The following is a 24,410-nucleotide window of genomic DNA, read 5'->3' as shown; positions in this document are numbered from 1 at the left end:
CAAAGACTTTAAATCTACATTGTTATAGTAAAATGATTGCTTCTTTCTGCTGAATTTTGGCATAGTGACAGTTGCTCTCTGTTCTTGATTGCTGTATTCCAGTTGACTTGAAGAAAAAACTTACTCTAGGAATGGCTGATTATTAAATATTTTAAAGTGAGCTTTATTTTTGTGCACAAGATGCTCTCTGCCTAAATAAAAGTTCTGTTTTTTAATTAATTTAATCAATGAATAATGTGCTATCTAGCAATCTGTTTGGCACAGATTCCATTTGGCATAACTGGGATAACACTGTGTAGACATTAGATGAGTGCATTGAGTTCTCTGATATCAAGAAATTAAATGTTGCATAAATTGTGAGTCTTGGATTTTAGTCAAAGAAGCTGTCTCTGAAAAGCCTTATTATGCATGGGTATGATGTCAGATCTATGTGTAATAAGGTTTTTGATTGACAGTTTAGCCTTGCAGAACCCTTGCCAGCTTGAATTTGTTGTTGCAGCCAGCCTCACTTAACTTTACATTTTTATCCACAAACAAAAGCAAGAGCATTTAATAGCTCCCAATGTACAGTCTCTTGTAATACATTTTAAAAATTGAAAGTCAGTGGCTGAAGATTGGCATAACTGAATATCCAATTTGTTTTGTTTGGAAATCCACAAATTATGAAAAGGACCCAGCCATTGTTTACACTAATACAAGACAACAACAAACCCACATACTCTATACATAGATTGAACAGCCCAGAAAAAGGCACTTGTAACTTCTTTATTAAAGTGACTTACTAATGTCCCTCATATAAAATATACTATGCAACTTTGTTGAATGTAGATGTAGTAAATCTATGCTAATTTTACTTTGTCATGTTGCAAATATAAGTTTTGTTTCTCTATGCCCAATTCACTATGAAATATGTTTAAGGAATCATTATATTTTGTTTCCCCACTGAGCTTGCCAGTACCTATCCAATATTAATTACAACTAATGGCCATGCTTATTTTGTTAGGAGTCAGGAGATGAAGATTTACAATTTCTAAAGATTCTGGAAATGTTATAATGCTAGATACTGCATATGTCATATGTAAGGAATCTCAAATGTAGCTCGACAGCGTAAGGGCTGGATCCATTTCCCTCCTCTTCTCCTCCTCCTCCTCCTCCTCCTCGTATCCTTGTCGCAAACTAGATGTTTTTCCAGAACCATGCACAAGCAATGGCTCTTTCCGTCACTGCAGCGAGGTCCTCCTTTTATACAGATCTCCCCAAAGAGTTGGCAAATGAGCAGGTGCTCCATGGTCTGCACCTCATCTCACCGCATATATTTGTGTAATTAGATTAGCCCCATTTGAGCATATTAGTCTTTGATCTGCCAGTCTGTATGCTCAGGCGGTTCAGGCATCGCCACATTGACCAGTCTGTATCGGCTCCTCCAGGAAGGTCTTCGTGGGGTTCCAGATCTATTTCAATGCATCTGTCTGCACGTAGTCTTTCATTCCGTAATCCCAGTCATGCCTTGACAGCTGTCGTATCCAATGGTACAATACTGCTTAAAATGCTCTTTCGTGATTTAAGGTATTTGATTACTCCTGTCTTGGATGTCATTTAGGGTCTTTTACTTGACCACAGTGGAATTTAAATTGGCCCTAATACAGTAAGCACAGTATAAACTGACTGTGTAATCAAACAAAGCAGCAATAACAGAATGCACACAACAATAGCCCAAAACATGGAGAGAATGTTGGTGAGAGTGCGGGAGTGAATCACTCATGTCTTGAGATCATTAACTTCCACTAAAGAGATGTTACATGGTTAATATTGCCTCCAGAGCCTGGCACATTAAAATTATTATTCTTTAAATACATTTACACAGTACTATTAGTTTACACTGTGCTTTGCATTTTTTAATTATGTAGAGCTAGTGATTTCAGAGATTGGGGAGATATGTAGCCTCTCTTAAAACAAGATAAGATATTTGGGGAAATGAGAATAGAAAACAAACAGCAAGTTGTTTCAACAACAAAACCCGAGATGATTGTCAGGGTGCAGTACTGCACAGTTTATGGGATGTCTTCCCTGGATTTATTTAGTCACATTCTCTGCCCAAAACTGGTAATACAGTAGACTAATTTTAGCTCATGGAAGAAGCAGCACCTCTGAATCTTCCCTCACCATTCCCTCCCATGACGCATTGTTAGGTGTTTGTTTTCAAATGTTAGCAAAAGATAGTTTTCTTCTCCATTTGGCAACAGAGAGAGAGAGAGTAGCTAACTTAGTCCAATTTGCTGTTTTCTTAGATTTTTACCTTGGAGGCAAAGAAGACACAGAAGTGTTCTGATTATGTCAAGTGTCTGTTAGTTGAAAGTAAAGTACAGCATGCCACCCTTTTCCTGCCTGAATGAAATAAGGACTAAAGTTTTTTTGCTGTACCAGGAATGTGGTAGCTAGTTTGAAGTACGGGTGTAGCAGATCCAGTTGAGCAAAATTCAAAGGAATGAAAGTATTGTGTGTGTGTGTGTGTGTGTGTGTGTGTTTTCAGTTTTATTCTTAGCAATGAAGTGGAGTTCTGGAGGTGTTATAGGGAGTGGCAGTTTGGGTTTTGTTACGTCTCTTAATTTAAAAATGCTGTGCCAATTGGAAAGGAAACAATTTACTGCTCCCAGTTTGCCTTCACGTGTACTATGTACACAAATCTGCTTCATCATTTGATTTGAATCTGGAAAGTTCTATTAATATGTACGTGGGTTTGCAAGAAACAACTGAATTAGTTCAAGAGATATTGACTAGATCAACTATAAGGACCCTGTTCCTATGTTCTAAAACAGATTTTTTAAAATGGATCTTAAAAAAATTTTCAGGTTACATGGTGATGCCAGCCAGTGTCAGCAGGGTGTACATTTTTCAAAACAATTCTTAAGATTAGTGGTAAAACTGGGCAATATTTCTGGCAAATAATGAATTTGCTGAAAAATGCACTTTTGGATTAATAAAAAATGAGGATTTATTATTTTAAGAAAATCAGAACAGCTCATTTTGACATTTTCTAAACAGACTAGGTTGACATTTCAATTAAGAACTAATTTTGTTTAGACCATGTTGACTTGTTTGACCTAAACAATTTTTTGTCAGTTTTTTTTGTCTCAGTGAGAAAAAACAAAAAAATCCATTTTGGCCACCAAACCAAAAAATCAGTTATTCACTCAGCTCTAGCAGTTTTTATCAAACTTCCCACATTCCAGGATTTTATATTTGAAAAAATTATTCCTGAATCAGTTCACCAAGGAATACAAGATTACTTCTATGGGCCAATATTGATTGGTTTCAGTTTCCATATTTTATTTTCCGTAGCAATCAAAATATCTAGCAAAATAAATGACTTTACCAGAACAATACAATTGTATTAAACATCCACCTCCCAAGTGTTGTGTGGTACTTTCAGCTATGGTAGGGTGTGAGAGGAAGACCAGCTACCTCTGGTATTCTTCCCCTATAATTCTACTTCTGTACTTTGTGTCAAAGAAGGGCTCCACAGAGCTCAGGGCATGGTCAGGGGAAGATTCAAACATCCACTAACACAGCATGTGCACTTTTCAGGCAACATAATAAGTTAAAGTACAAAAATCATCATAACTTGCTGCTGGCCTGAGGACATTAACTCCCCTGAGACAGCTTTTCCACACTTTGGGAAGAGCACTATTGGGTGATGGCAGCAAGGTATAGACAAAAGCCATGCTTACATTGTTTCAGGAGGCCTTGGAAGGAGGAGCAGGGATAGGCTGAGATCTGAGGAATGGGTCTCTGTTGTTCCCATAGATTTCAGAATGTCTTGTAAGAAAGGGTAGCCTTGGCCCCTAGCTGATCAGCATTATCACCAGCCCTGCTTGAGCACGCACCCATGCAGTGGAGTGATGGAGGCTAAGGAGTAGGTTCTGCCTTCCCCTTTGGCACCGTTCCACCCAGGAAGAGGAGAGATACATCCAAATGAGGTGTTCCCAGACTTCTACCCAAATATGAGACTCTAGACCTCAAAACACACCCACAGTTTCCAGGTAGTACCGTTAGTCCCTATCTAAACCGAGGAAGTCACCATGTTCTGAAATAACTTTTAAGAACTGATCATAAACTTTTTCAGGTAACGGGGTTGTGGCTCTGGCCCAAATGGGCCATAGCCATTTTTGTTAGTTTTTCCCTCTCTTTTAATTTCTAGCTTATGTTATAGGTTAAATTAACAGGTGACATCACTCATGCTTTGAATCCTGTGTCTGAGCTGACATATGGCTAAGATTAAGGGACAAAAAATCCCTTTTCAAGCATTTTGAACTTTTATTTCCTGAGTTACAATTTTTTTCCTTTCAGAACAATCTTTGAAAAGTGTAAAATGCCTACCTCTGTTGCAGTATTGTCAGTGATCCATATAGTATTTACATCAAGTAGTAAAAAAGACCATACCACACTTGGTAGCGTTTACCAAGTTCTAATTCTGTGTGAGTACTCCTCATCTGAATGGAAAGCCTTCAGCACGGAAACAGCAGATGATGGAAATTTACAATCCTTAAAACTCAATCAAATTTGAGTCCATGGTAAAGCATAGATTGAATCCATTTTAGGTTCCATCTGTGGTACAACACTATGTGATGATCTAACCGTAACCACCCCAAAACCTAGACTACTCAAGGATTTAAACTAGAACATATTTAGGTGCAGTCTACAATACAACTTTTAACCATGTTGTAACTGGAGCAGGGAACAACAGTGTTATAACAAGGTTCCCTGATGCCATCATAGTTGCAGTGCAGATGGAGTCTTAATTAACAGCTGTATTCCAGTGTTACTTTGGCATGGGATGCCTTCTAAATTTACTTCATGGTGAAGTGCTAGTGCACTCAACTTAGGGCACTAAAAGGCTTTACTTGAGCCTGAGTGCTATCAAAAATAGTGGATCAATTGCTGAATAAGTCTCATGATCATGTTTGAACTCTCACAAAGAAGCCAAACTATGAATTAATATTATAAGTGCCACGTCAGCTGAAAAGTCTTTATTACATAATCAATAAAAGTCTTTATTACAAATTGGGAAATAAAGTGGGGAAACTCTTGACCTGACATCTGTTTAAGAAATAGGTGGCAGCATCAAAGTTGAAAGATTTTGAAAATTGCTCTGTTCCCTCAAGTAATTATTGCAAATCCTTCTGAAATAAGTGTTTTAGGGTCATTAGTCGGTATGTGTGTCTGTGGTGATTCCTTATGCCACTCTAAGCTTTGGGTGGTGTCTCAGAGAGAGAGAGTTAAGCGGTGCTTAATTAACTGTGCAGGGACGGACAATATCCTGAAAGCAGAATGTCAGAAGCAATTCAGCTGTTAGATAAATGTAAATACCTGTTTCTGAGTGGTTTGCTGGGGAGTGACACAGGGCATTCTAAGTTCTTTAGAGTCTACGCTTGTACAAATTTAATTCCGATCACTATAGAAGAGCAGAAAATATTGAACATGGTAAGTTTATATTCCACTGGTATATGAAGAAGGTTAATTGCAAAATGTTTGCCATGAAAGGATTATTTTTTAAGTAAAACATCTATCCTACTAATCAAAATCCCAGTAAACAAAATGAGTAATACCTCTTTTGGATCTGAAGTCAATAGGAGTCTTCCCACTGACTTAAGAAGAGAATTTTGGATCAGCCTTATCTATGTGGAATTGTTGGCTCTCCTTCTCCAGGGCATTAAGTGCCATTTCCTCTAGGGCAAAGCAGACTTAAACCCAGAAGATCTGGTCACTGGAGTAAGAGCCAAGATTTGGCCCTAAATGATGATCTAGAATGTAGAATTTTAAAATCTCTCGTTATGTACAATACCTGCATCTATAGGCCAGAATCTGTGATGGTTTAACACCCAAAGTGCCCTCACTGACTTCAGTAGGCTACACGGATTGTAAGTCAACACAGGATTTGGTGTATGTCTATAAATTAAATAAAAATATGACCAAGAATTTCCGTAAAAAGAATTGGAGGACAAATAGAAATGGATGGTCTTGGAAATTAGTATCTTTACTACATTCGAATTAGTTATGCCTGTTGCAGATTGTCCCAGTTCTTTTCTAGACAGTCACCAGTCTATTTTAAATGGACTCAGATTCTAGCCTAGGTCCCACATGTTTCTGAGCTGAATCACTGCTTCTAGCTCTGGGTCTCTAGAGCACACTCTCAGACTCATATCTCTTGTCTGAGCCCTTCCTTGGGACATGGGACTCAGCATCCAGCCATCCCAGATGCTGGAGTCAGTGCCTCAGATCTCCCAACCCCAGCTGTTTACTTCTGCTCCCTGAGAGTTCCACCTCGGCTGTGGGCACTCTGGCTTCTACATTAACCCCTTCAAGGCCAGTAAGGCAAGGAACACAGGGGTAGCAAAATAATTTCTTAGTCGCAATCACTTTCCTCTTAAAAAGCACTCAAGAGATACAGATCTTTGCAAATAAATTTTTAAAAAAGTCCTGAGATGCTCCCTTGCCTAGTTTGAGCTCATCTCTTCTGTGAGTCCATGGTCTAGTCAGCATTTCAGGCTAGGCAGAGTCCCTCCTGCCTCCTCTCTCTCTCCAACCCAGTCTTTTTGCATGTGGCGATGGACAGATCCTTTCCCAGAAAAGCACTCCTTAAATACAGTCTCTCTTCCTTTTTGCCATGTGCTGTACTGTGATGCTTTTCCCTTTTTCCCCCTCCAGGGTCCTGTGTAAATCATCCATTTTTTCATGGGAATGGACTGGTAGTTTAGAGACAATCAGAGTCGGTGGCCCTAGGTTGTTGTCTTGTTGAAGGATGATCTCTGAGAAGTCATCAAGGTATCAAGTGCTGTTCCCTAGGCAGTATAACTGACTAGAACACTTCATAACCTTGCTTTGGCAAGGCTGGACATGCATTCAGCGCATAGAACAAAATGGATGTCCTAAACCAAAATGGAGCTTACAATACAAATGGAGTTCACAGTCTGACCCAGATATTTCCCATTCTGTCACAGTGCCCTTAAAGTCCTAATCAATAGTAAAGAGATCTATGGTATTACTGCAGTTTTGAGTATATGCATTGAAATCCCCTTTTATAGTGACAACCTTTCTCTTGAAATGGAGCTGAGAATTTTAAGTTTGAATTACCTCACTCCTAAAAAATGAAAAACAAAAATAAAAAAGACAGCCCTGCATTTGTAAGTTCATTGAAGTTAGTGGGGAGTAAACATGTGCCTAAGTGCTTTGCTGAATCAGAACTTAAGAGAAGAGAGAAAACACAAATCCCTTTCTCTTAACTTGTTTCATCTATGCTACTTTTGCTTTAAATATTAGAGCTGGAAATCCTCTATCCCAGGTAACAGGACTCCAAATTAATATTGGTTTCCTTAATTGATACATACTATCAGAGGCCGGTTAAACTGGAATACAATACTAGTAATTCATACTGGGCTTCCTAGACAAAGTGAACGGTTTGCAGAATTAGACGCGATACTTGTATTTTTGTACTTGTCTCAAAAGTTTGGTATTTAAAGGAAGGCTTTTAAAATGACTCATTAATCTTTTTATTTAATGTGCTAGAATGAACATACACTCGCATTGAGGTTTCTCTTTGATATATATTTACAGTAATGACCGATGGGTCTGGGTGGGACTCAATAAGAGGAATCCAGATTCTCTAGGAACCTGGCAGTGGAGTGATAACAATCCGGTAAGTTACATTCATCTTTATCCAGAAAATACTACCATATTAAGATTTGTTTGAATTTAGGTTGGGTTGAAAATATAATCAGGTGACTGATATTTTAGATTAATTTTGTTCTATGGCACATGAAGAATATAGAAAAACACTTATGTAAAACTTTGCACTTAGGAGACTTTCTCAATTAAAAATAATCTCAAAAATAATAATCAGCCTTTATACTGTATTTCTGTCAAAATATTTAAATGTAATAAGGATCCAAACGCTGCTGGACAGAACAAGGTATCTTTATTTCCCAACATGTACTTCAGTTTCTCAACCTCATATCCTTGGTTTGTCCAGACTTCTCCAGAAAACGTCTATCTCACTTTCAAGCTGGTTTATGTGTATAAAGTAGGGCTGTCAATCAATTAAAAAATTAATCGCGATTAAGCTCACTGTTAAACAATAATAGAAGACCATTTATTTAAATATTTTTGGATGTTTTCTACATTTTCAAATATATTGATTTCAATTACAACACAGAATACAAAGTGTACAGTGCTCATTTTATATTTATTTTTATTACAAATATTTGCACTGTAAAAAACAAAAGAAATAGTATTTTTCAATTAACCTAATACAAGTACTGTAGTGCATCTCTTTATCATGAAAGTTGAATGTACAAATATAGAATTATATACAAAAAAACCTGCATTAAAAAATAAAACAATATCAAACTTTAGAACCTACAAGTCTACTCAGTCCTATTTCTTGTTCAGCCAATCGCTCAGACAAACAAGATTGTTTACATTTGCAGAAGATAATGCTTATTCAAAATTTCACCAGAAAATGAGAACAGGTGTTGTCATAGCAATGTTGTAGCTGGCATCGCAAAATATTTACATGCTAGATGCGCTAAAGATTCATATGTTCCTTCATGCTTCAACCACCATTCCAGAGGACATGCGTCCATGCTGGTGATGGGTTCTGCTCGATAACAATCCAAAGCAGTGCAGACCAATGCATGTTCATTTTCATCATCTGAGTCAGATGCCACTAGCAGAAGGTTGATTTTCTTTTTTGGTGGTTCAGGTTCTGTGGTTTTCACATCAGAGTGTTGCTCTTTTAAGACTTCTGAAAGCATGCTCCACATCTCGTCCCTCTCATATTTTAGACAGCACTTCAGATTCTTAAACCTTGGGTTGAGTCCTGTAGCTATCTTTAGAAATCTCACATTGGCACCTTCTTTGCATTTTTATCAAATCTGCAGTGAAAGTGTTCTTAAAATGAACAACAGGCTGAGTCATCATCTGAGACTACTATAACACAAAATATATGGCAGAATGCAGGTAAACTAGAGCCGGAGGCCTACATTTCTCCACCAAGGAGTTCAGTCACAAATTTAATTAACGTATTATTTTTTTAACTAGCTTCATCAGCATGGAAGCATGTCCTCTAGAATGGTGGCCGAAGCATGAAGGGGCATATGAACGTTTAGCATATCTGGCACATAAATACCTTGCAATGCTGGCTACAAAAGTGCCATGCGAACGCCTGTTCTCACTTTCTGGTGACATTGTAAATAAGAAGTGGACAGCATTATCTCCCATAAATGTAAACAAACTTTTTTGTCGTAGTGACTGGTTGAACGAGACATAGGACTGAGTGGACTTGTAGGCTCTAAAGTTTTGCATTGTTTTGGTTTTGAATGCAGTTATGTAACAAAAAAATCTACATTTGTAAGTTGCACTTTCGCAATAAAGAGATTGCACGACAGTACTTGTATGAGGTGAATTGCAAAATACTATTTCTTATGTTTATCATTTTTACAGTGAAAATATTTGTAATCAAAAATAATAATATAAAGTGAGCAGTGTACACTTTGTATTCTGTGTTGTATTTGAAATCAATATATTAGAAAATGTAGAAAAAATCCAAAAATATTTAATAATTTTCAATTGGTATTCTATCATTTAACAATGCGATTAAAACTGTGATTAATCGTGATTAATTTTTTTAATTGCGATTAATTTTTTTGAGTTAATCGCGTCAGTTAACTGCGATTAATCGACAGCCCTAGTATAAAGTTAAGTACTGTATGTACACATATCTTTGCAGAATCAGGGCCATAGATTGAAAGTTGTTTGGGGCAGGTACCGCCTTTTATTCTGTTAGGACAGTGCCCAGCACAAAGGAACCGAATCATGACTGGGGCCCCTAGGCACCACTTCGATACAAATAATAATAAATCACAATTCTGCCATCCCTCCGCTTTCTGTAGGAAACTACTGTTATGTCACATGATTTCCAAAGAGATGTCTATGACATTAGAGACTGTGCTGCTTTAAAGGTATGTTTCAAGATTTTAATAATAATAATAATAATAAATAATATATTTATGTGACTTTTATTTATGGTATATTTACTTTATATCTTTAAGTTTTTTGTACATTAAACGTAGTCTGCTGCTGTAAATTTATAACTGTATACATCAGAAAGATGCTACTTTTCTTTTTGTTAATTCAAAAACCTGCTAATTTTCACAAAAAACAGCAGTTTTACCTCCACTGCTGAGTAAATATTTACTAACAACATATAGTGAGGGCTTCCTTCACCAACACTTCTTTACTTTTATTAAAATACTACTGTCATAATATGTAGCATACAGAGCAACTTGGCAAAATACTGTAATTGTGGGCCTACATGTCAATAATCCAGACTGGTGTGGTTCTATTATATTCATAAATGCCTCATTACTATGTAACTCTAACCTTATGGTATGACTGCTAAAACAGTACTTCTCAACCTTTTCCATACAATTACCTGGTTTCCTGTTTTGGGATCACGCTGGGACGTGCCCTCCCATTTAGCCAGAACCCCTTCTCATTTAGTATTCATTGAAGGGGATGGTGGTCACTACCCTCTTGCCCTTATTTGCAACCTCCAGGAGCCATGGCCCTTCGCCTGAGAACCTCTCATCTAAAATATTAGGCTAATACATTTTTGGATGATAAGAAAGACTATCCCTAAACAAGTGTGAAGTGGGCATTGTGGCTTTTGTAACCATTGTTTTCAGAATTACAAGAATCTGATCCTGTGCTGTCAGACTAAAGGAAACAACATTATCTTTATTGTAGAAACCAGGAGGTGACATTGAGCTTTTTTATCTTGATTATACTAAGAAGAATCATGTTTCTGGGCCAATTCAGATTATTGTCCCTTCGGGGCAGATGTGAGAATCCTTTAAGGGGCAGTGAATATTACTCTATGATAAACACAGATAAAATCTGTGGATTGCAAAAAAAACCCAACATAGTATTGTAGTGAGCTGCAAGAAGAGATTTCTGTGAATGGATAAATTTTAAACTGATTGCTTCATAATTTCTAGTTGTTCAGAGATTATTTTTGAAGCTGTACCTATATTTTATCATTTTAAAAATTCAGTTAAAATTACAAAGGATCGGCAACAGGGTAGATGACTGTCATCAAGGATATCTAAGGTATCTTATAAACAGTTTTATTGCTCCAGAAGTTTGTATCTAGTATACCAACACAGTTTCCGAACTCCCTACTTTTATGCAGACCACTCGAATACCACGGAGGTATTTTTGGAGACTTCATTTCCATGACGACAGACAATTGGATTTTTACTTAAAACCTTTTCAGTGTGATGCTAGACTTGAATGGGTTTGCCAGATAACAAAAGGTAAGCTGCATTTACATCCGTTTAATCATCTAAACCGTCATCTGTTTTTTGTTTAAAATGTCTTCAATTACTTCTTTCACTTTGTCATCATTAACAGTAAACCCAGGATCTCTGACTTTAAAACAAACATCTCAGAAGGCATTACAATAATCTTGAGACCTGGAGTCCTTAGAATGTGAGAGCGAGACTTGAACTTTGTGTATTTTAAATATATAGGAAGAGAGAGGCTATCACACTTGGAATGCTGTTTATTATCAACATGAAAGGGTGCTTGATATAGGAAGTGTAAGGTTGACGTATGAGTAACAGCTGGGATTATATTCTCTAAAATTGTGTGATCACAATTTTTGGTTGTTGGGTGTCTTTTTTTTCGTACTTGGTGAAAAGAAGGATATGAGCACAATAAATTTGGCAACCAGTACTTTACCACATCCTCTACCCAACTGGCCGTAACAGTACACAAGGCAAGGGGCTGAAATCCCTTGCATGTCTCATAGGCTTCTGTTCATAGAAATGTAAACATACAAAACACTCACAAATAAACTATTACTGGGGGAAGGACCTTGTGTCACTTCTCTATGGTCCAACTTTGCTTCTATCCCTTAAGTTCCCTTGGAGTGAGAAACGTGCCACGGGGAATGTGGCACCTTAGTGTGGTGAGGAGATATAGATCATGGAGTTCCAGCATTTATGTGCTTTATTTAAAATGTATAAGCAGTATTTATAAACAAAAGAAAATCCCATGGATAGCTAATTCCTCCAGACTTGAATTTGGCCTCTAATCTCCTTGTAAAATTTATGACTTGGGTCTCCAGAGTAGCAAAATACACAGAAAAGGGATTCTCTGGTGAGGGTGGAGAAAGGATGGCATGTGGGTTCTGCACATTGTTTTTGTGAGGAGTTAGAAGTTTTAGCATCTAGTAGGCTTGGCTTCTTGTAATTATTTTAGTTGGTCAGAAAAATAGCTTTTGGAGACACAAAACTCTCCTTGACTTGTTGGAAATTTTCAGTGAAAATGCCAAATCTTAGTGCCTATGTATGGGGAGAATTAGCATTATTATTAGTGTGAGCTTTGGTGCTTACACATCTCTAATAAAGAGAAAAAAATAACTCTAAGTCTGATGCATGCAAAGCTCCCATTGACGTCAGTGAAGTACGTGTATCAGGAATGCAAGATCAGTGATTGTTTCTTTCTCTCCTGAACAGGTAGTACCCCAAAGACACCAGAGTGGTATACACCAGGTAAACAGATTTAGTTTTTGCATACATTGCAGTTACTTGTGTCTAGTGTTTCTCACTATATATCCTTTCTGATGTTAGTGAAAATCATGCTGACACACAGCCAACACACTCAGCTCTCATTGATTTCAGTGGGAGATGTAAATACAGCTCCTCTCAGCATCAGGCCCAGATTGTCCAGCCCTTTCCTTTTCTGAGTGTAATTATTTTTCAGGATTAATGCCATGTGTATATGTGTGGTTTTCTTCCCCAGATGTAGATGGAATTCATGGACCGCCACTTGTTATTGATGGAGCTGAATTTTGGTTTGTGCCAGATAAAAACCTGAGCTACCAAGAAGCTGCTCTCTACTGTGCAAACAATGATAGTGACTTAGCATCTGTGGACTCTTATACAAAACTAAGGGCACTCCTAACCAAAATAGAAAAGGTAGTGAAATACATTGTACCTCAGAAATTGTCTTTGTTGCAAGTGTTTCCAATATAAGAATGTCAATGTTTTTTCTCTTAATTTTTCACTGACATATAACCCATAATAGTTTTTAAAATGCCTGCAAAAGGAAAAGTTTACTTGAAAGAGGAAATAATCAGTTTTGTTTTAATCTCCTTTAAAACTGCATTTAAACATTTAAATTTAAAACAGCCTGTTAAAATAATCTTAATAACAGAACACACGCTCCAAAACAGCAAGGAGATGTTATGACAAGATTACCATAAATATTCCATTGTTCATGGTTCAGCCAGAGGTGTAACACTGTATAGTCATTTTGTATGTGTGTGTTCCAACACGGGGACATCACACCATTATCTGAATGAGAGGAATATATTAGAAACCAGCAATAGACAGATGGGATCAGTCTCTGTAGGGCAGAGAGTATAGTTTATGTAATCAGGAAATTAGCTGTTCTGTGGGAATCATTTTTAAAAAAAGACTTCAGGGTGACATACCTCAGTTACTGCCTTTTTTCAGTGTCATTGAGACATCACATCACTCTTTATTTATTGGAAGTTAACAGGGTCCCCTCATGGAGTTTCCTTAGAATTGTTCCATTAGGATTAAGATGGGATTTGCCCCCAGGAAGAAAAACTCGTGAGTCCTACCCTCCAATTTTGCAGATCCTTCATGGTCCACATGGTTTTGGAGGATCTTCTGGAGACACAGGGTCATCCACAAGAAGGTTCTATGACTTCACTAACTTTGGGTACCTTGCAGCTGTGCTCTGGTTCTCTGGCAGCAGAGGCGATGTGTGAGAGCAGGGGCACATGGGGTCATGTCCGTCCCCCCCCCCCCCATTTCTGCCTTCCATTTAGCACAGAGCGTTTTGAACTCTGGGCACGCCCCACAGTTTGAAAACTGTCCTCCTGCCAGGAACTGGCAGATCAGAAGCTGGTGGGAGTCGCCCAGCCCACTTGGGCGCCTGTCTCTCCGCACTGGCCACCTCCGCCACCTCTGCACAGCTGGATGCTCCCCAGGCAGGGCGGGCAGCACAGCCTGGGCTGCACCCGAAGGAGCCTGGTGTCAGCTGGCAGTGCACCCTGGAGCTGTCCCCCGTCTGCAGAGCCCGGCTACCATGAGATGCTCCCTGAGGTGCTCGCTCACCATTACCCTAGTGCTCCTGGCTCTGCTGCTGCTCCTCAGCCCAGAGGTGACACATGGGGTGGTCATGTGCCCCCCACCTTCAAGAGTTATGTGCCCCACACACCTTCAAGAGTTATGCGTGGTCTCTGCCTGGCAGTGTGACTCCACTGGAGTTGTTAGGGATACTGCCTGGAACCCCTTTTAAAGATGTTTACCATAGCAGAGGGGGCTCTGTTTCTATATATAATCTCTGTTTCTCTGTGCAGTGGTGGGAGAAGAGGTACATCAATTCAGCCTGCCTCATTCCACCCCCCCCCCCCCGCCCCAACCTACAGAAAGGCTTCCTCACAGCCTGGGTGAAAGAGAGAGTAGTTCTCTTTACCTTCTATGTGTGGAAGGATAGCTTTATGCACAGAGGTGTCCTATCACTGCATGTATCCTAAGGGTATGATCTGGCCCCTAAGAAAGTTTTCATTATAGTATTGTACTTTCATTTCAATTAAAACCATTTTATTCTTTATTTTAAATTTTCTTCCATGCTCTTTGCAATGCAAATATTACTTCATTGTGCTGGCAATCCCTTACTTGTCAAGGGGATTTTGATGGTCCAAAGAGCACTTTCTATTGGTCCACAGAGAGCTAGCTCTCACCCTTGTTTCCAGGTGAGAGAAACCGTGTAGATGGGAGGAAAAGATTAAGGGCCGGATCCTCAGGCTCAGTGCACTGCTTTTTTCCCCTCCTTTTCTCTGGGTGTTCTCTGGGTGTCTTAAAACTACCCTTTATTCCTCCCCCTCATCCTGCACTGAATGCTACTTGGCTGGGCCAGAAGATCCATCCCAAAATGAAGTATGTAAGGCAGTAAGATTATCTTTGTCAAAAAGGTCAAGAAACTTATCGCACTAAAGACAGCTGCAAATACATAAAATCTGTCCTTATATTACTTTTCTATCTAAGTAATTGCTGTAGTTGCCACAAAGATATTATATGATCTTGAATGGGAGAATAGATGCTACATGCTTTTATGAGGGATAGGATGCACAAGATGTGAAGATGTCATAGAATCATAGAATATCAGGGTTGGAAGGGACCCCAGAAGGTCATCTAGTCCAACCCCCTGCTCGAAGCAGGACCAATTCCCAGTTAAATCATCCCAGCCAGGGCTTTGTCAAGCCTGACCTTAAAAACCTCTAAGGAAGGAGATTCTACCACCTCCCTAGGTAACGCATTCCAGTGTTTCACCACCCTCTTAGTGAAAAAGTTTTTCCTAATATCCAATCTAAACCTCCCCCATTGCAACTTGAGACCATTACTCCTCGTTCTGTCATCTGCTACCATTGAGAACAGTCTAGAGCCATCCTCTTTGGAACCCCCTTTCAGGTAGTTGAAAGCAGCTATCAAATCCCCCCTCATTCTTCTCTTCCGCAGACTAAACAATCCCAGCTCCCTCAGCCTCTCTTCATAAGTCATGTGCTCTAGACCCCTAATCATTTTTGTTGCCCTTCGCTGGACTCTCTCCAATTTATCCACATCCTTCTTGTAGTGTGGGGCCCAAAACTGGACACAGTACTCCAGATGAGGCCTCACCAGTGTCGAATAGAGGGGAACGATCACGTCCCTCGATCTGCTCGCTATGCCCCTACTTATACATCCCAAAATGCCATTGGCCTTCTTGGCAACAAGGGCACACTGTTGACTCATATCCAGCTTCTCGTCCACTGTCACCCCTAGGTCCTTTTCCGCAGAACTGCTGCCTAGCCATTCGGTCCCTAGTCTGTAGCGGTGCATTGGATTCTTCCATCCTAAGTGCAGGACCCTGCACTTATCCTTATTGAACCTCATCAGATTTCTTTTGGCCCAATCCTCCCATTTGTCTAGGTCCTTCTGTATCCTATCCCTCCCCTCCAGCGTATCTACCACTCCTCCCAGTTTAGTATCATCCGCAAATTTGCTGAGAGTGCAATCCACACCATCCTCCAGATCATTTATGAAGATATTGAACAAAACCGGCCCCAGGACCGACCCCTGGGGCACACCACTTGACACCGGCTGCCAACTAGACATGGAGCCATTGATCACTACCCGTTGAGCCCGACAATCTAGCCAGCTTTCTACCCACCTTATGGTGCATTCATCCAGCCCATACTTCCTTAACTTGCTGACAAGAATACTGTGGGAGACCGTGTCAAAAGTTTTGCTAAAGTCAAGAAACAATACATCCACTGCTTTCCCTTCATCCACAGAACCAGTAATCTCATCATAAAAGGCGATTAGATTAGTCAGGCATGACCTTCCCTTGGTGAACCCATGCTGACTGTTCCTGATCACTTTCCTCTCATGTAAGTGCTTCAGGATTGATTCTTTGAGGACCTGCTCCATGATTTTTCCAGGGACTGAGGTGAGGCTGACTGGCCTGTAGTTCCCAGGATCCTCCTTCTTCCCTTTTTTAAAGATTGGCACTACATTAGCCTTTTTCCAGTCATCCGGGACTTCCCCCGTTCGCCACGAGTTTTCAAAGATAATGGCCAAGGGCTCTGCAATCACAGCCGCCAATTCCTTCAGCACTCTCGGATGCAACTCGTCCGGCCCCATGGACTTGTGCACGTCCAGCTTTTCTAAATAGTCCCTAACCACCTCTATCTCCACAGAGGGCATGTCATTAATATCACTATTAAGATGTGACCTACTATGAAAAAAATTGGAGAACCCCTGTGTATTAGCACATGAGAACCCAATGTTGAAACTGACTAGCCTGATTTTATGATCCCAACTGAGTGAAATGTAAACATTCATAGAATCATAGAATATCAGGGTTGGAAGGGACCCCAGAAGGTCATCTAGTCCAACCCCCTACTCGAAGCAGGACCAATTCCCAGTTAAATCATCCCAAATATCATTCAAAATATAATAAGCAGTGGGAAAATATATTTGAATGTAGTATTGGTTTTAATAATAAAGAACTATTAGAAATAGATTTGAGATTTTAAAATATCTGACCTGATAATGCCCCCTTTATGAACTAGAATTTGAGAATTCCCAGGGCATAGTCTATAGCCAAGACCAAGAAGTTAGTCACTTGAATTTTTGAATCATTTACAAGAATATTACTTGTAAGTTCCAGTCCTGCTTCTGTTAAACCATTTACATCAAAAGGAATTTTGCCATGAGGGTGGATGAAGGCCAGTGGTCTATCTTGGGATATTACATTATACATGGTGGTAAAATCTAGTTGTTTATATTTTTTGTTTGTTTTTTTACTTTTGCAGTTGTCAGGTGCAGAACAGAAGTGGTGGCTGAAATCCATGGATCGTGGAACTAACCATCATTCACCGTATGTACTCTATTTGCAGGCAACATTATTATAAGCTTTTGTTGACATTTCTTGTATGGGGAAAAAATTTAGTGAAATAAGTGATTTTTTTAAATGACTATTGAATGATCCCAAGTTGTTAACAAAGCTCACTTCTGACAGGTCATCTACGAAAAGCATAAATAATTCTTTGAAAGACCTTGTTAACAAAACCACATTATCTGATAATTGTGACTCTTTTTTCCTTTCTCTTGTCTTCCCCCTTTTTTTATCTACATGTGGCCTGCACTTTTCCTTGCCAGGTCAAATTTAAAGTCTGGAGCACCGAAGGAGTCTTTATTTCTTTTGGTAAAGAGTTTAGGATACTGGGGATCTTGAGTATAATAAATAATCAAGAGAATATATGTGTAGACTTAATACTTGAACTAAATACTTGAACTAACTCAAGCAGGAATATTGTCAGAGTGCTGTTCCCACTACAAAGGTTAGCAACATCTCTAACACCTAAATCAGTAATAATAACACTTAGCTCTTATATGAGGCTTCATATATGAGGATCCAGGAAGTCCCTAACAGCAGAACAGACGGAGGATAACTGCACAATGGAGGTGAAACTATTGTGTAATGTTACAACGACTGTGAAGGTGGATGAAGGCTGCAGCAAATAGAGGATCTCCAATCGTCACGGTGCCCATGCCATTGGTTTCAAGTTCTCTTTCTGTCAAGGATAGTGTGGTGACTGTTGTGCACCAGTGTCCCCACTTTAAAAGAAGTCCCGCACAGGCATCTTCCAGTTTTTGGGAAAAAATAACATTTGCACAAGTCAAAAGTCCGGTGGCGATCGGCAAGTGGTGACGGGAACAGGACAGTGAAATCAGGAAATTCCTAGTTACAGACTGACACACAGGCGGTGGGTGTGTGATACAGTTTTCTTGCTTGCTTGAGGATTGAGGCGGGTCAAATATCTTGGCAGCTGCATTCACGACTGAGCAATCCTTTTTAGGATCCACTCTGCTCACCCCACATGGGCAGGGGGTTAGAAAAGGTACCCTAAAAATAGTCTTGCCTCTGTTTTTTCTTGCTGGATAGCTGCATCCATCAGGATCACCACCTCAGCGGTCGAAAATGTAAGAAACTCTTCAACTTGGGAATTTGGAACGTACATACCCTGATGGACAGCTCAAACAGCAACCGACCAGAGCAAAGTACAACCATTATTGTTCATTAATTGAGTCGGTTTGACATCGATATTGCTGCTTTGTCCAAAACTAGAAGAGCTGATGAAGGACAGGTGAGGGAGGAGAAAGGAGGATACACCTATTTCTGGAAGGGGAAATCTATAGATGAACCCTGATTGCCTGGAGTGGGCTTTGCTATAAAGAATAAGCTCGTAAGGTGCCTCTCTGAGGTACCTGTTGGCATCAATGAGCGGTTTATGACACTCCGATTGAGGCTTGCAAAAAATCAACAGGCAACTATTTTGAGCGCCTATGCACCAACACTAGATGCCGATGAGAATGTAAAGGAAGATTTTTATTCTCTGTTGGAAACCATTTTATCAGAGACCCCTACAGAAGACAAGATCATACTTCTGGGGGATTTCAGTGCATGTGTGGGACGAGACTCAGACCTGTGGAAGGGAACAATCAGGAAAGAAGGAGTTGGCAAAAGCAATTCAAATGGAATTCTGCTCCTGACCAAGTGTGCTAAACATGAACTTATTATTATGAACACACTCTTCCGACAAAAGGAAAAGTTCAAAACATCTTGGAGACATCCACAGTGAAAGCATTGGCATGTCCGTGACTACGTTATAGTTCGTGCCCGAGATCATAGTGACGTACTTCTCACAAGAGCAATGACAAGTGCTGATGACTGTTGGACTGATCATCACCTTATTCTGTCCACAATGTGGAGGCTGCAAAAGAAGCAGGTCAGGCACAAGTTGAAGATTCAAGATTTGAAGGACCCTATTAAGCGTGACCACTTCCAAGCAGTCTTAGAAGAAAAGCTCCCATCAGCGTTTCCAGAAAAATTTTAGGAACACTGGAGCCATTTGAAAGCAGTAATCATCAATGCCTTCAAGGAAACCATAGGCTACCAAACCAGAAAACATCAGGACTGGTTTGATGAGAATGATGCTGAAATTGAGCAACTCATTAATGAGAAGAGAATGGCTTTTTGTGCTTGGCAGAATGACATAAATTGTAATATAAAGAGAGAAGCCCATGCCAAGACGAAGGCAGAAGTCCAACTTAAAACCAGAGAACTCAAGAACAAATGGTGGACTGAGAAAACGCAAGAACTCCAACATCTTGCGGATATCCACAATAATGTGATTTCTTTAGTGCCACCAAGGCTGTTTATGGGCCAGTTTGCCATTGGTATGAATCCTCTTCTCTCTAAGGATGGAACCACACTTCTGAAGGACAATGAAGCCATCAATTCTCGCTGGAAAGAACATTGTGAAGATCTCCTTATCCGTTATTCTGTAGTTGCAGATGAAGTCCTTGAGCAAATCCCTCAATGACCATTTGAAGATGAGCTCGGAGACGCTCCTAATTTGTATGAGGTATACAATGCCACCAAGCAGATGAAGAACAACAAGGCAGCAGGTCTAGATGGGATCCCCGCTGAAATCTTTAAAGGCGGTGGACCAGAGCTAATTCGGCAGCTTTACCTGCTTATCCTTAAAATCTGGATAAAGGAGGAGATACCCAGTGAAATGAGGGATGCCCTGATTGTCACCCACTTCAAGAAAGGGGATAAAGCGATTGTGGAAATTATCGTGGTATCTCCCTCCTAGCCATTGCAGGCAAAGTTCTGGCGCAGATCCTTGCAACTTGCCTTCTGCCCATCTCAGAAGAAATTTTACAGGAGTCACAGAGTGGTTTCCGACCATGCCGTGGAACTGTGGATATGATCTTCACAGCACGGCAGCTGCAAGAAAAGTGTCGGGAGCAAAACCAACCACTATACATGGCTTTTATTGATTTAACTAAAGCCTTTGATTCAGTGAATCGCCATGCCCTCTGGACTGTACTCTCTAAGGTTGGATGTCCTGATAAATACATCAGTGTCCTAAAATTGCTTCATGATAACATGAAAGCAACTGTTCTGAGCAGCACTGGTCCCAAGAGTGAACCTTTCAAAGTACAAACAGGAGTAAAACAAGGCTGTATCATCTCTCCAACCATGTTTGTGGTTTTTATCACCGTCATTCTTTACCTAGTTGCTGGGAAGTTTACAGCTGGCATTGAAATCACTTACAGAATGGATGGAAAGCTGTTCAGGCTAAGCAGGCTGAAAGCCAAGAGTAAAGATCTACGCAACATCTATTGTGGAACTTCAGTATGCTGATGACAACGCAATCTGTGCCCACTCTGAGAAAGATCTTCAAACTTTCTTGAATGTGTTTGTCAGTGCTTATGCATGTCTTGGTCTCACTCTTAATAGCAAGAAGACTAAAGTGCTCTATCAGCCCTCTCCAAATGAGGTATTACATGCCCCAGCTGTCAAAATCAATGGAGTGGCACTGGAGAATGTCGATCATTTCCTCTACCTTGGTATTTTCCACTGAATGCATCCGATGAAGTGAGCTGTAGTTCATGAAAGCTTATGCTCAAATAAATTTGTTAGTCTCTGAGGTGCCACAAGTCCTCCTTTTCTTTCTACCTTGGAAGTCATCTTTCATCCAAGGCAGATATTGATGCAGAAATTCAACATCGCCGGAGCTGTGCCAGTGTAGCTTTCCCTTGTTTAGGGCACAGGGTTTTTGATGATCACGACATTCAAACAGACACCAAGCTCCTTGTTTATCAAGCCGTTATTCTCCCAACACTATTGTATGGGTCCGAAACTTGGACAACCTATAGAGGCTTCACATCTTCAAAGTGCTTTGCAGACATTGTCCCCAAAGACTTCTGCACAGGCATAAGTCTTTGAATGGCCATGGACTTAATATGTTAGTGGTATCATTAGAAGCCCTGAATGCTTGAACCCTGGTTCTAACAGTTAACACTTTCCGGTTCCTATTTCAAATGTTTTTATTTGTGATTTGTAAGCCTGCCCATGTAGCCCATTAATGACTTGAGTGCTGAAACAGGATTGGAGGTTTTTACATTATTTTACTCTTCCATTTAAGAAGAAAACAAAACCAAAAACATTCATCTTGTAAGGTAAAAATCAGGAACAAAATATTTACGTATAGAGCATATGAAATTGGATAAGTCATCCTCTGTCCTCGTCTCTGCTTTCTGCCATGGCCAGCCACAGGAAGATAACCCTAGGTTAGGGGATTCTTTGATGTTGTAAAACCAGGATAAGGCTCCTACACCACCACTCCTCCCTGTGGCTGGCTTGAGAGTTCCCCGGGCTTCTTTGTGCCCTTGGGATCACTGGTCCTTGGTGCCATTGGCAGGCAGCGTAATTTAGAGCAGCCTTCAGGCTGCTTCTAGTTTATGGCATAGTCTGGCACAGGGTTGATCCAGGATTGGGGAAATGCAGAGATGTCTTACAGCAACCTTTTTACAATTCTCCTGAGTTGCATTGTGTGCTCATCAGCTGCAGCTAAAGAACAGGGCCTTCCTGTCCAAGAAAATCTTAGGATGTGTAAGTAGCAAAATGCTACATTTAAAAAAGAATACTTTTAGAACAGAAGAATGTAGAATCTATAGTTTGTTATCCTCGTGGTGCATGATAATATAGGAGGGGTTGCAGTAGGGACAGACAGTTAGACAGGTTTCAGAGTAACAGCCGTATTAGTCTGTATTCGCAAAAAGAAAAGGAGTACTTGTGGCACCTTAGAGACTAACCAATTTATTTGAGCATAAGCTTTCATGAGCTACATCGTCGGATGCATACTGTGGAAAATACAGAAGATGTTTTTATACACACAAACCATGAAAAAATGGGTGTTTATCACTACAAAAGGTTTTCTCTCCCCCCACCCCACTCTCCTGCTGGTAATAGCGTATCTAAAGTGATCACTCTCCTTACAATGTGTATGATAATCAAGGTGGGCCATTTCCAGCACAAATCCAGGTTTTCTCCCCACCCCACCCCCCAACAAACCCACTCTCCTGTTGGCAACAGCTTATCTAAAGAAACAGTTAGACAGTTCCTTAGTGTACAGCCTGAGTAGGCAGGCAAAGCTCCTGTTGTTTACCTTCTCTGCAGGGTTGATTTGGTCAGTAGATCCATGACTACACTAATCACTACAGATCTGCTGACCCTACCGCCCACTTTCCCCTACACTAGCCCTCTCCCTAAACCTCCTGCACATTAGGGCACAGGCAACCCCTTTATAAGTGTAAGCCCTTGCCATTTTCTCTCTCCCAAGCAGCAGAGGCACGCTAGTTCTGCTGCCATGCCCAGGATTTTCCCCTAAAAGAGCATCTTTTTGTCAGGGATTGACTCTGAAATGTTTGTATCTAGTTTACAGTTATTTCCACGTTTCCATGATCGATTCTGGAGGGATTGTTGGTATATTTCTTCGAGGGTCTGGTATAGAGGTAAGGTTATTCCTTTATTATAAAAAATATTAGCTCTGTCCAGAATGCAATATTGAATACAAGATCCAGAAGCAAATTACTTTTTCATCATGATCTAGATTGTTTTGGGGCATTCCATTTCTTCCAAATGGCTGAGTCTGGGGGCAGCATGTCTTGAGGACATGAGGCAGGCCTGAGACAAATGGGGGTTACAAAATTGCCATGCCATGCACTTCTGATGTGAATCTGACTAATGGTTGGACAGAAACAGGTGAATAAAATAACTGATGTGCTGATTAAACAGTATTTGAAATTTTAATTTTTTTATTCTCAGCTTCACCCTATACCTGGAACAGCTTATGAACCCTTGTCAACCAATAGTCCTCCCTCTCCATCTTTCTATCCACCCTAATGCTCATTTCTTCCACAAATCCTTTATATGCTGGTCTCCTTACCAATGTTAGCCTGTTTTGGTCTCTGTTAGATGGTAAATTCTCCTCAACAGGGACCTTGTCCACTTATTTTTGAAGTTATGGTATTATGGGCCTGACCCAATGCCCATTGAAGTCAAGCATTACATCAAGCCCTGTGGGACAGATTCTGATACCCACACTTACAGTGAACAGGACTTTATTCCACACTTCTCCACTGAAGTCAGTGATACCACTTGTAAAGTAAGGTGCTACTTAAAGTGAGTAAGGTTATCAAATCTGGTCCTTTATTATCAATACGATATTTTCTCATACAATCATTTAATTTTTTATGCTTTGTTCTACTGTCATTTTAAAATACTTTACTTTGCATAATTTGCAGCATTTCCTACAGACTATTCAATAAACTGCAATCTGAAACTGCCCTTCATATGTGAAAAATCTAATGCATCCTTATTGGAGAAACATGAGCCAGAATATCACCCCCCTAAAGGAGGATGCCCTAAAGAATGGATTCTGTTTCAGAACAAGGTAAAAGGGGAATATAGGACAATCATCATTAGCTGCATTATGTCAACCTAACTTTGTAGCATAGACCAAGCCTCACTTTCAGTCCAGAGTGTTTAAACCAGATCCCTCCTTTGCAGAGGACTCGGTAGCCCTCAGCCCCAACCCCTCTTCTTCTTTCAGGTGTCCCACAGCTCTCCTTCTCAATGTTTGCATCAGTTCTATCAAGTTCCTTCTCCTGGGCTCATGGGTACAAAAGCCCTTGTTCTTGGGATCTGCATTAATTCAGGATAGCTGATGTCTTAAAACCAGGTTCTTTCCCAGCTGCCTCCCCCACTTTGTAGTTCAGCTCTTTTTCTCCCTGGGCTGAGAGAGATTAGCAGATGGCAATCCTTGCCCTCTTGTGAAAGAGGAGGCAGCTATATGCTGTTCTCCTTCTCCAGGCTCCTCCCACTTAGCTGGGAGAGAGGGGAGCCTTGTCCCA

At 40.2% G+C, this 24,410-nt stretch overlaps 1 protein-coding gene across 1 annotated transcript in view; it reads left to right on the top strand.

Annotated features, from left to right (window-relative positions):
• LY75 (lymphocyte antigen 75) overlaps nt 1-24,410 on the top strand; it is an 82,448-nt gene that overhangs the window by 25,569 nt on the left and 32,469 nt on the right. Inside the window, 8 exon segments of the mRNA XM_074967421.1 lie at nt 7,612-7,693; nt 9,948-10,016; nt 11,249-11,372; nt 12,579-12,614; nt 12,865-13,040; nt 17,453-17,517; nt 22,933-23,009; nt 23,802-23,950. Of these exon segments, the coding sequence (XP_074823522.1) occupies nt 7,612-7,693; nt 9,948-10,016; nt 11,249-11,372; nt 12,579-12,614; nt 12,865-13,040; nt 17,453-17,517; nt 22,933-23,009; nt 23,802-23,950 (778 nt within the window).

This window comes from Natator depressus, chromosome 11 (genome assembly GCF_965152275.1).
Source record: "Natator depressus isolate rNatDep1 chromosome 11, rNatDep2.hap1, whole genome shotgun sequence".
Classification (NCBI taxonomy): Eukaryota; Metazoa; Chordata; order Testudines; family Cheloniidae; genus Natator; species Natator depressus.
The sequence above is the reverse complement of the archived record's forward strand: the minus strand, read 5'-3'. Positions and strand labels throughout refer to the sequence as shown.